The following is a 12,497-nucleotide window of genomic DNA, read 5'->3' on the forward strand; positions in this document are numbered from 1 at the left end:
GATGATAGAGATAAGGCTTACAGAAATCTGCAGGTAGTTTTTATCATGGATGGTTACAGTATGCACTTCTATTCTACCTGCAGCATTCTCCAAGTCCAATACTTTGAATATCTGCCAGCCTTCATGTAACTTGGTTTCTGCAAACTATGTTGCCAATAATTTTTAATGCATGTAACCTCATTCAAAGAACTCTCAGCCAGAAGATCTCATGAAACAGAACTTGAAGGGGGGCGGGGGGGGGAGGCTTACCTCGGTAAATAGAACTAACTGGTCACAACTTTCATGGAAGCTTCCTCTAATGCCATATTGTTTTGTAACTTCTGAACATTGTGGTACTAAGCTGTCAATGACAGGATATAAAAAAAGTTATTTATTTAACGCGGTGTGCAGTCTTAAATAACATGATCTTTAGAAAAAAATGCTTATAACAGAAATGTTATGAGACCTTTTAATAGAGAGCTCTTCATTTGAGCTGTAGTACAGTAGCTTGCAAGGACCATCTTGCAATAATTTGGCTTGAGCTGCTGGCTAAAATGATACTTAAAATGGATGATATTCTTTACAGACTAACTACTGCATTCATTCTGTCCAAGAAGGATATAGGAGCCACTGTTTTTCTGTTCTGGAGTATGTGAATTTTTGTGGCATGCCTAAAAATACTGAAAGGTAAAATCCTTATAAAGCTATGTATCCTCTTTAGTTAATTCTCATAGTTAGTCTGTGTTACTTGCACTAAGGTTTTGCACTGACATTTATTTCATATTTCGGGTCCAAATATTGCAAATTTTTATGAGAAATCGTTTGGAAAAACATGCTGACTTATGTTTCAGTCTTACTGCAGGGTTGATTTGGTAAGAAGAGAGGCTGAATTCTGCCCTCACTAATAAGAAATACACCAAAACTCCAAAATACAGTAGCATATTCTGAAAAATACAAAGATTTTTATTCAGTATTTTAAACTTTGAGAACGCTCATCCTCTGGAAACCTCCGTTAATATTGGCAGGTTCCCACATCCTCTCCATTTCCAGATTTAACTAATCCAACACCACACCACACCTGGAAGGAAAAGGCTACAACTGTATTTATATTAGCAAGGACTCCATGAAAACCAAAAGGTGGTGGGGCCCTGTAAGCTTTTAGTTTCTGCCCCTGTTCATTCACTTCCCTGTAAACTTTACCTTTCCCACTGCTTTAAACAAGCTTAAGAGAATACAAAGTAATCTATTGAAAACAGGTGTTTGGTAAATTAAATTGGATCAACCTCTTCAATTTTGCAATACCTCACTGAGAAAATTCCATGTTAGAAACTACCTATGACAATGTAAAGAATTGTTTTAATAGTTAAGTAAATAATATTTTGCATGTGCTTGTGTAGAAACTTTTGTCTTTTTTGGAGGAATGTTGACTCAACCAATTGAAAAAAATTGTTCAGTATTTGCTTGTTTTGCAATTTGATAAAAAGTGGTATTTTCCTCACTTTGGTTCCTGTCAAATGAGTCAGTTATGCACGTGCCAAATTCTAAGTAACTGAGCGGTTTTGTTGGATTCAGCAAGGGCATTAATCAGCTACCTCAGGTTAAGCATATGCTTAAAATTCTCTGCTGGCCTGCAGGCTTTATCTGAAAGCGCTCCACAGCTGTAAAATGTTTAAGAAGGTGTAACCTGGTAGGTTGACCAACCCCTCCAACTCCTCCTCCCCAGCATAGATGGCTTTCTTACAATGCCATTTTTTTCCCTTGTAATGACCTTTATGAATGTTGCTCATATTCAGCTGTGTGGCCAATTAGATACCTAATACTTAACTAATAAGCCATAAGAATATACTCGTGACAGTTCTTTGTTCACTAAGAACAGATATGAGGTATTCTATATGATGACTGTTTTAGTGCAAGCTGCAGAGCATTATTGTCAAAACTATGTACTGGGATTGGAAGAAGTAAAAATTTAATGCAGATTCTAAGTCCCACTTTATCTTAGCTATGGTTTTCCTGTTGGCGTCATACTTCTATAATGTTAACTGGCATAAAATGGTTATGAATTTCACTATACTCCCTGAGGGAGCTGGCCCCTATAAGTCACTGCAGGCATGAAGTAGCAGACAGTATTTTTAGCACAATAAGGTGATAGCAGCTGTTCTGACTGAATTATTTGTACAGTTCTTAGAAGTCTTGCTGTTGCAGTAAGACAACTGCCTTTCACAGCAGTGGTTATTTGAGTGTTTGGTGGGCTGTAGCCCACTGATCCAATTTTTCTGTTGTGTTGTTTTATTATGGTTGGGGAACAATATGCTAGCGTGGATTATAATCTAATACACTGAAGAAAATTATACTTTTTTTTTTTTTTTGCTATTGTTCTCTTTTATTATTTTTTATTTAGGGCTGGTGGACTGGGTCTCAATTTCGTTGGTGCCAATGTTGTTATACTGTTTGATCCAACATGGAACCCAGCAAATGATCTTCAGGCTATTGACAGGTACACTCTCAAAATAATGAACTTGGTCCATGTTGTGTTCTTTGTTTCGATCCTGTAAATTAATTTTCCAATTAATTTTTTCTTCAGGGAAGAGGATACTTTTAAACATAATCTGATTTGTCTATAAAACAGTAAGAAATGTCTAGCTAAATTATTTTTTAGAATTGATGCTCTCCATTTTAACTCTGAATTTTATTTTTTTCTCTATTTTATTTTTGTGGCACTGTTATAATGCCTTAGCTACTGTAACTTTTCATGATCTCTGGAACAAGTGTGTATGTATAGCCGGATGGCATTTTTCCTGTGTTTGTCAGGGCAAAGTACATTGTCACTGACCCTAGTTAGAGAGTGGTGTTTCGAATTCCGGAATCCCTAAAGAAAAACATCTGTGTTCTTTTCAACCTCACCCTTGTGGAAATTAGTTTCTTTTCAGCATTCACTTCCATGTCTGATACTATGCCATTGCAGTATTTCCAGGAATCCAGATTTTTCTTCTGAGGCTTTTTGACCATATTGTTTCCTCAGTAAGGACAGACTTTTGAAAACTTCTGTGATCCTTTTACTTTAGCTATTCAAAATTCAGTTGTTTGATATATTTTAATGAGCAAAACCAAACTTATTTTTGTTGTCCCATCCAATTATGCAATTCCATTTTAAGTGCCTTTCTGGTTTCCAAGAGGTGTTTATGTGCATCTGTCCTACTGAAATAAGTCTGTCAGAAATGTATGTTGTTGAGAGGGACTGTCCTCACAGAATCTTTGTGAGATTACATTTCTGTACTCTCTTCAGCCTCTCTGAATTTTCTGAAAATAATCTGTTAGAAGTTTCAGAGCTAGTAATTTAAATAGCTTAGTTCCTTTCCATTACGTGTTTTTATGATATTACAACTTGCACAGTGTTTTATAAAGTTAGGAAGGCACAGGCTGCCCCAAGTAATCCATGAGCTAACTCAGATACAATGCAAATAGGAGAATGTCTTGTGCAAGACCAGATGTAGATGGGGAGGAAAACAAACAAACAAAAATAATGGAAGATGTGTTTTCTTGAGAGATGGGAGACAGGCCTTGTGATATCAAGAGATGAAAGCTTTTTCAGCTGCATAGGGCTGGCAGGAAAAATACAAAATTAAGGATAAAAGAAAAGGGAATGGAATGTTGAAAAAACTTGGAAAAGTAAAAAAATATTTTACTTACAAATGATTTAGAGTATTTCTGTTTTGTTGGAACTGTGAATTTTTTAGGTCTTTTTATTTTTACTAATAAAGAATATGGTTTTCAGTATTGGCATTGTCTTTGCAGAGCTTATAGGATTGGTCAATGCAAAGATGTTAAAGTGTTTAGATTGATATCCTTGGGAACTGTGGAGGAGATGATGTACCTACGGCAAGTTTATAAACAGGTAAAGTTCACAAACTATTTAAATCAGTAACTATTTTCAGCTGTTTGAATGAAAGCTAATCTAGCCTATCACAGAATTTAGTTTACCTTGGTTTTACGATTTATGCTGTTATCTTATTAAATGCAATTATATAATTTAGCAATTGTCAAAGAACAAAATAGAATGTTTGTATTCTAAGTGCTTCTGTAACTTTTGACATGTTAATTAGGTAACATATGTTCATCAGCTTATACGGAGGAGAAATTTCATTTAGAGAGTTGTAAAATAATATCTGCTAGAGGTAGGTAGTACCTGTGGCAGCCTGATTCAGGCAGCTTTTTCCTTTGAATGGTTGGAGAGAGAGAGAGAGAGAGAGAGAGCACGCGTGCAAAAGTCTTGCTGACGCTGTAGCAAAAGGCCTCTGTTTGCTACCTTTGCTCTTTTGAAACCTTCCACATAAAGGGAGGGGAAGTGGTTAGCTTGTGGCTGCTGCTATTACAAAGAAGTTGCCTGCTGGAATCCTCAGCCTGGAACAATTGCTCTGAATTTTGCCACTTGCTTTGCTTTTCCCAGTCTTTAGTTTAAAAATCTACCAAAGAAGTGCAGAAGAATATGTGGTTTGAGGAACACATTATCTAGCAACTGTTTCCTTATGACATAGGAAATAAAAAAAATCAGCAAATTCAAACGTCAACAAAGAGCAGGCTGCAGACAAATAGGAAGCTGGACAAAATAAGAACATGTTTTTCTACACAAGTTGCAAGTCTAAGCAGTAAGATGGAATGCAGTGAGGCTTGTTTATAAGTCAGGTGGGGCAGGACAGGCATATAAACTTGGTGAAAGCAAGGAAATCAGTGAGATACAGTTATTCCGAGGCATACGTTGCATAGGAAAGACAGAGTAGGTGACTTCAATGGGCACCGGCTACCCTATGAGAAAAAAAGCTTTATGAAATCGACAAGTTAACCGACAACTTCGAATTACCATCCATAAATAGGAAAAATATGGTGCTGGGTCTGCAGTGACAGTCATCCTCTTGTGATCATGACAGGCTTTGTCACATGTTGAAGGAGGTTGAAGAGTGAATGAGTGGGAAATGCCTTAATAGTGAGATTGTCATTATCCTCATACAGATTTAAGTAAATGCCAAATAAGAACAAGATTCTGAGACCAAATATTTGGACACAGTATCTGATTTCATAAGCAGATATTCAGAAAACCCACATCTGTGGGAACAAATCTCGAGTTGCTCTCATTAGTCTATATGACCTGCTTTAAAATGATACGATCAAAAGTGTAACAGTGACTGTAATTTACTTAAATTCAGTATCTTGCAGAAGCTGTAAAAATTAGTTCTGTGTAATTTTAACAAAATCGATAAATAAACAGAAACTTCTTAAAAAGACATTTAAAAAGAGCAGGTGAAGGGGTGAAATGTTCTCAGGTACTTGGGCAATTTTCAGACATTGTTGAAGTTGTATCCTAATGAGACAAGTCAAATTTAAAAACAAACAAGTCCAAAAAGATTTTTGAGGAGCTGTGGGCTAAAAGCATAAAAAATAATAATTTATTTTCAAACATGTCAGCAGTAGGAATCCTGCTGGAGAATCTGTGTGGGCATTACTTAAGCAAGGCTTAAAATTAAGAGTGTTCATAGCAAAAAACTAAATTCTTCATGTCTGCATTCGGGAAAAAGCTTAGAGCTTCCCGTACCAAAGTTCTCCTTGTGGGAGATACTTCTGAGGATTTGCCTCAAAGACAAGAACCAGTAGAAAAGGTTTCAAAAAGACTAACAAAATGAGAAATGGCAGATTAGCAGGGCCAGCTATATTCACTAAAAATCCTAAAGGAGGGAAGCCATGCTTCACTGAGGTCTTTGGAGTTAGTCATCTTGTGGATAAAGATGACCTGGATGATGCTGTCTGCTTAGATTTTCAAAAGTCTTGTATCAAAACTCTTTTTCAAAGGCTCTTAGTCTTTTTTTCAAGTTGATGTAGAAAAAAAGGTAATAAACTGCAAAACAATCATTGTAAATCTGGGATTTTTTTTTAGTCTACGTTTAGATTGCATTCCTTGCTATTGATGCTTGCATTAGGCACAATTAGGAAATTTTCAATAACTTGTGAAGAAAACGTCTTTTCATCTGCTGTTGAAAAGTCAGAAATATGACTGCATGTGAATGTGTCTTTTAGTAAACTATACAAATGGACTCTCAAAGAGCTAAATATTGTCTGTCCTATGTAAGAACTGAATTTATGGATAAACGTTTTGTCATGTTGCATTGTATTCTTACTGAGGGATGTATTTGATTTTAAAATCACTGCATTTTTTATTAGCAGTAGTCAATTGTCTGACCCAGCCACATGTGATTCAAAATCTAAAACAAATAAAATTGAATTCTAAAATACATAATGCCAAATTAGCTATATATGTATTCTGAAGTGTAGCTTTTGTAAATACCATGCATAATTTGAGAAAGATGTAAATTTTGCCTAGCTAAAGTTTTTGCCTGGCTTACATAATTCAAGAAACTGTTGCTGTCTTGGAAAATGCCTGTTCAGTGCTAGAGAATTAGCAGTGAGCAGACCTCCAGAACTACCTACTTCTTAGAGATAGTTACAAAAAATACTACAAGTCTGGTATCCATAAAACCATAATTTTGACATTCTTCCTGCTGAAGTCAAATATACCAATTATGTAAGTATTGAAAATTTGCAGTCATTGGAACACAACTAAACCTGCCTGACTTCAAGAATGTTTGAATTCTGCCTGACAAACTATTTACTTGTCTTTTTCCCTTCCACGTAGAAGATGTTTTTTAGTCACTTCTGTTCAATCCACTTAGCAAGTATGCATGATAATTAAAATATCACGACATTACTTCTACTGGTCCCTGGATATGACCTAGTGCTTACCAAGTAAGCATACAGTACACCAAGGACTATGAAAAAATACCAAGAATTTAGTATTGAAGAAAGATAAGTAGTCAAGATACAGAGGGGTGCCAGTAGTGGGTATAGTAGGAATCTGATATTAGACAACAATGAAGTAGAAGGCTTGAAATATATCTTTAATTTTTTTACTCAGTCAAACCAGTCAGGTTCATATTATACCACAATGGCAACATCTGCCAGGGAAATTAAAACAAAATATCCTCCCTTAGGAATTTCTGCCTGCTCCAACTAAAGCTGTGTATATAATGTGGATGCCAGGAAATTCTGACATGTTGTTGGAGCAAAGACTTCTGAAATCTCTTGTGTTGTTCTGTTTTAGCAACTTCACTGTGTGGTGGTTGGAAGTGAAAATGCCAAGCGGTATTTTGAAGCAGTGCAAGGATCAAAGGAACATCAAGGAGAGCTTTTCGGGATCCGTAACCTTTTCAAACTTAGGACTCAGGGGTCCTGTCTTACCAAAGACATCCTGGAGGTGTGACATACTTCCTTTTGACTTTTGGATATTCGTTTTACCCTTTTCCTTTCCTCACGAAATATTTTTATCTTGTCATAATTTTGAATGGAGGCACTTTGTAAAACCGAATGGTGAAACTTAGCAGTACCTGTCTATGCAATGCCTTAAATGAACTAGGCCTGCTAATTTCTCAGTCTAATGTATGTCAGAAAAATTTCCTTACATCAAAGAAACCTCAGTAATATGTTTGGATTATTATTTGCAAGAGCTTGCTAATGCATCTCTCTTCCTAATAAAATCCCATATCTGATTTTTGGGATATTTTCACATATTTTCAACATTCTGCACAGATGTCTTTTATTCATCTTCAGCTATAATTGTCTTTTAAGCCTGAATTCTTTTCACAGGATATTTCTTATGATCATAGTAACCTTTATATAATATGTGTTGAGATGGGGAAAAACTGTTTAATAAAATATATTCTGTAATGCTATATTTATTTAAAAAAATGTTGCAGAGTGGAGGTGGATAACCAAGGCTTTATATTTTAAAATTTGCATCTTAGTTATTCTAAAAAGAAGAGTGTTGGCCCAGATCTGTAGAGCGTAGTGCAGAGTGGGTTTAAATATGTGCAGTGTATATGCCTTTTTTCTCCTCAACGTATTTGTTGCAGATGACTTGCATCTTCGAATTTATTGCTGCCTTATTCTAGGTTTCTTTCCACCCTTCCCTCCCTTTATTTTGTTATCTTGCCTACAGAAGGAGGAGGCTGGGGAGAAGCTGGGATCAGAGTCATATGCTGTAAGCATAGCAGTAAGAGTAATGTGAGGAAGTAAGAATATATTTTGGGGGTAGTCAGCTCAAAACTACCCTGCTGAGGTCTAAATTAAAACCTGACATGTACTGTAAACGCTGTAGCAGATATTCTGCTACGGGGCAGGGAGTCTAAAAGTATGAAAACAGTGTATCACAAGATCCTCCCACTTTATGCAGTATGTCATCTTTCTTGCTGGTTACAGGCTAGATCAAAAGAGCAGCAAGTTTATTGCCAAAATGTAAGTGTTAGTCTGGACTTTGGTGATTCTACTCTTGATGCTTACACCTCTCTACAAAGGAAAACTCAGTTTTTTGGGGGGGGTTTGCCTTTGTTAACTTGAAGTGCAAGAACACACAGGTATTGCTTTTGTTCTATAATGTTCTTGATTCCTTTTAGAGGGAAGGACGAGTGGAAGCGGGAGTTATGACAGCCACTACATGGCTAAAGGAAGAGATTCCTCCGTGCAGCTCAGAAAAGGTGAGGTATCTTTGTGACACACAGAGCAGCGCCTAAGAGTTTCTCTTGCTCCGACTGCCGCAGTGGCAAATGCGGGCAGTACATTGTTAGGCTAGTAATGCTTTTACATTAGATGGCAGCTGCCATCTTTTTCTGTCTGTTTGTCATGCTGTCGGTATTTAAAATGGGGCGTTCTGACGATCTGGTAATATGGTGTTCTTTGAGGTTCACAATACTTGGATATCATCAGTCTGGATGATGATATTACTGACATGCTGTTGTTATAGAGCAGCGCGGCTCACTCTGAAGTATTGCTGAATAGTATCTTATGAGTGGCTAGTATGACAGCGTTCTGATCAAATCTGTTGAGGCTCTAAAACCTACTGTTGAGAATACTTCTGGTCAGGGAATTGTGGAAAGGAGTACAATTGGTTCAGAGAACTGAAAGCCTTTTTCTCAAAGGCTTTGTGGCCCTTTCAGTTCGGATCTCTGTGGAGGAGCAGGACCATTTAGTTGAAGTAATCTAACAAACAGTGATTCTCACCACATCAGCGGTCTGCTCCATCCTGGTTTGTGTGGTGTGGGTTTTTTGTTTGGGTGTTTTTTTTTTGTTTTTTTTTGTTTTTTTTTTTTTTCAAACAATATATCTAAAGGTTTCCTTCTAGACTTTTTTTTTTTTTGGTAAAGGTTAGGCTTAAATGGAAGCATTTTCATGAATGTTTTTTTTGACTGAACACCGCATTCAGATAGGTTGGGAATGAACAGCTAAGTCTAAAATACAGCCTCTGAGAGTGAAAATATTAGATGATCACATCCCACTGAATTGTCTGCGAATTAGCCACCATCTCTTACATGTTGTCTTCGTGGGGATTTCTGGGGTAATTGTCAGTATTGATTTAAATCAATATGACCTCACATAGGGGCATGGTGACAAAGAAAAACTTTTTTAGCCTATGTTAAATGCTTTCTTGATAAGCAAGGTTATACCAGGATTTTAACTGATAAATTTAATTGGTAACACTTTTCCACGTGGACAAAACTTTAGTATTTACCCTTCTGGCTTTCCATTTACATTTTGAAATAGCTCTTGTCTCAGTATTACACAGTTTTGGTGCTGTGTTCTGGACTTCTGTAGCTTCTAACTGTTTCAAAGTTGCCTAGATGTAATTTGTGTTTGATTACAGTAGGCCTCAACTAATTTTAGAGCAGAATGTTATGTACTCATAGCTCTCTTAAACTAGAAGCATTAGCTCCCACATACAAGGAGGTTGGCCACTGTGCTCTGAGATTTGTTATGAATAATTACATTATGCAGTATTTAGATTTGAATCATGAAGTCACTTTTCAAACAACCTTAGAAAGATGAGAAGTTGCAACACGATTAATGCGAACTAGAAAACAGAGGCATGGGTTGGGCAAATGCAGGTTTTTTTTAACAGTGGGCAGCATATATTGTCTCAACTGCATAATAAAAATTTTTAATGCTATTTACATTATTGTTCTTCCAAACATTTTCATATAATTTCTACTTACAGTTTGTTTTGTATTTTTTAATCTATGTATTGTGTTACTATTTTATATACTTTTGGACTGAGTAACACAGTGAAAATCCCCTTTTTTTATACTGCTTCAGAATTAGGTATGTTCTATATGTTAGATATGTTTTAAATAACTTGCTTTTTTGTAGTATCTAGCTTTGGTGTAAATTATTTTTCTTGTTTTAGTATGCACATCCAGACTGTGAAGATGACAGAGATCCCTCAAGCACTAAGGCACAATTAAAGAAAGAAGAAATTGATTTTTATGATGATTTTAGTGACGATGATATCCTGGAAATTTCCAGGAAAAAATATGACAGAAGGAAATGTCACACTGCAGATTCTTCAATGGTAACACATGGACAACTTTCTTTAATGCAGTGTGGGTTCTCTAGATTGTTGCAGAGAGAAATTGATACTACCACAGAAAGCGATAGTAATGATAATGGTCATCATTCAAGTTCTGATGGTCAGATTGTAAGAACAAATGTAAATACCAAGTGTAAGGACTTTCATGAATGCCAAGGCCGTATCCATATTTTGGAGCACGGGAAGAGTACTAAATCACCAAACAGAACTGATAAACAAGATGCACATAGTACAGGTACAGCCTCAAATTGGCTGGTTTTATCAAACTCTGAGGAAGAAGGAGACGGGGAAAATCAGGATCAATGCATTTCAAAGCAAAGTGATGTTGTCTTGGAAACAGAAGGCAGTTCTGAAGAGAGTGATGATGTCATCTTTCCTACCCAAGTTCCGGCTCGACGGGAACCCACGCTTACTAAAAATATCAAAATATATAAGTCAGCATCTGAAAATTATGGAAAGTTGTCAAAAAAAAATGATGGGTTCACATCTAGGGGAAATGATAAGCAGCCTGGATTTGGTAGTACTGTGTCAGCTTTCAGCAAAATCATTTATTTGGAAAACACTAAGAATACCACAAGAGATTTGAAGGGAGCAAGCGACATTAGTGATGAGTCTGATGATATCGAAATTCCCCATAATTCTGAATCAAGAAAGTTAAGAACTTCTAGCTCTCCAAAATTGAAACAAAGACATGTCCTAAACAAAGAATTCAAGAACTTTTCCAAAACTCTGCTGCAAACAAAGAAGCCCAAGAGACAAGAAAGGAAAAGTGATTTGCAGAATATAGATGAATTTTCATCCTCAGAAGATAACTTACCAGTTGAGAAAATTTGCACCCAAAAGCAAAGCTATAAGTGTAAAGGCGAGAGACGCAAAGTTCAGTTTGCGTCTAAAATGCCGCACCGTACTCAAGATATCTCTGTTGCACAAATGAAGCCTGGTAATTATTCTGTACCTAAAACTTCTATAAGTAAAATAGAAGTTAACCATCGGGATCAAAAAGTGGGATCAATGGACAAATATTTAGGTAACTAGTCACTTCATTTCCTTTCTTTTTTTTTTTCATCTAAAATATAACTTAAGTTTGATCTATAATTGTTGGCAAGTTTTTAAGTTCTTCCTTTTATATATCTTCTTGTTACACGATATAAATAATATTCCATGACTTTATTTAGTAAAGTGTGTCTGTCTTTACCTGCCAGTCTTACTCTTGTCTCTTGAAATCTTAACAGAATTGACAACTTTCAAGTAAACCTTTTTTAAAATTACAACGTGCTTCAGTGCAACTGTGTACCTCCAGGGTTTTGGAATGACCAACATCTTTGATTGTTTTTCTCCTAACGTATCAGATGGTGTTCAAGAAGTGGCTTATATTCATTCAAATCAGAATGTGGTTGGATCCAGCAAGGCTGAGAATCATTTGAGTCGGTGGGCAGTACGAGACGTCTTTGAGTTGAAGCAGTTTTCCCAGCTCCCTGCTAATGTAACAGTCTGCAGTGCCAAGGTAAAGAGAAATGTTTGGGAAATGTTGTTTTTACTCTATTTTTATCCTTATTTTTCATCTTAAAAAACCCTAACAAACCTGTTTTTCTGTTAATGGCCACCATGAATGAGCTAAAGCCACTGAGGATCGGAGGAGGAAGGGGAGGAGGCTCAAATGGAGGTCTAATAAATTACTGTTTTTATTTTTGCATTGGTCATTGGTCAGCTCTGAAAGAGTTGGGAATTGAGCAGCAGAGCGCCCTCTGTGAGTTTGTGGTGTTGGGGGGGGGGGATTTTGTGTGTGTGTGTGTGTGTGTGTGTGCACGCGCGAAATGGTACGGGTAAAGTTTGGGCATTTGAAATCAAATGCTGTGCCGTTTCCTTTCCGATTCGAGGCTTGAAAATTTTCAGTTTGTCTTCAATCCAATTAACAAAAATCCAGCTGCCAGAGTACATGACGGAATCTCTGTGGTACAGAAAGTCAACATAAATCATTTTGCTGAGTGTGTGTGTGTGTGTGTGTGTGTGTGTGTGTAAACATACAGTCGCTATAATGCATTAAATCGGTCATTATATT

At 36.5% G+C, this 12,497-nt stretch overlaps 1 protein-coding gene across 5 annotated transcripts in view; it reads left to right on the top strand.

Annotated features, from left to right (window-relative positions):
* The window catches only part of LOC112978762 (DNA excision repair protein ERCC-6-like 2), a 56,397-nt gene that overhangs the window by 26,394 nt on the left and 17,506 nt on the right, over positions 1-12,497 (top strand). For all 5 annotated transcript variants that reach the window (XM_064500434.1, XM_026092454.2, XM_064500436.1 and 2 more), the window contains 6 exons: positions 2,378-2,473; positions 3,772-3,871; positions 7,124-7,276; positions 8,472-8,552; positions 10,256-11,465; positions 11,788-11,942. In XM_064500434.1, coding sequence (XP_064356504.1) covers positions 2,378-2,473; positions 3,772-3,871; positions 7,124-7,276; positions 8,472-8,552; positions 10,256-11,465; positions 11,788-11,942 — 1,795 coding nt within the window. The remainder of the gene's footprint in view (positions 1-2,377; positions 2,474-3,771; positions 3,872-7,123; positions 7,277-8,471; positions 8,553-10,255; positions 11,466-11,787; positions 11,943-12,497) is intronic.

This window comes from Dromaius novaehollandiae, chromosome W (genome assembly GCF_036370855.1).
Source record: "Dromaius novaehollandiae isolate bDroNov1 chromosome W, bDroNov1.hap1, whole genome shotgun sequence".
In the NCBI taxonomy this organism is placed as follows: Eukaryota; Metazoa; Chordata; class Aves; order Casuariiformes; family Dromaiidae; genus Dromaius; species Dromaius novaehollandiae.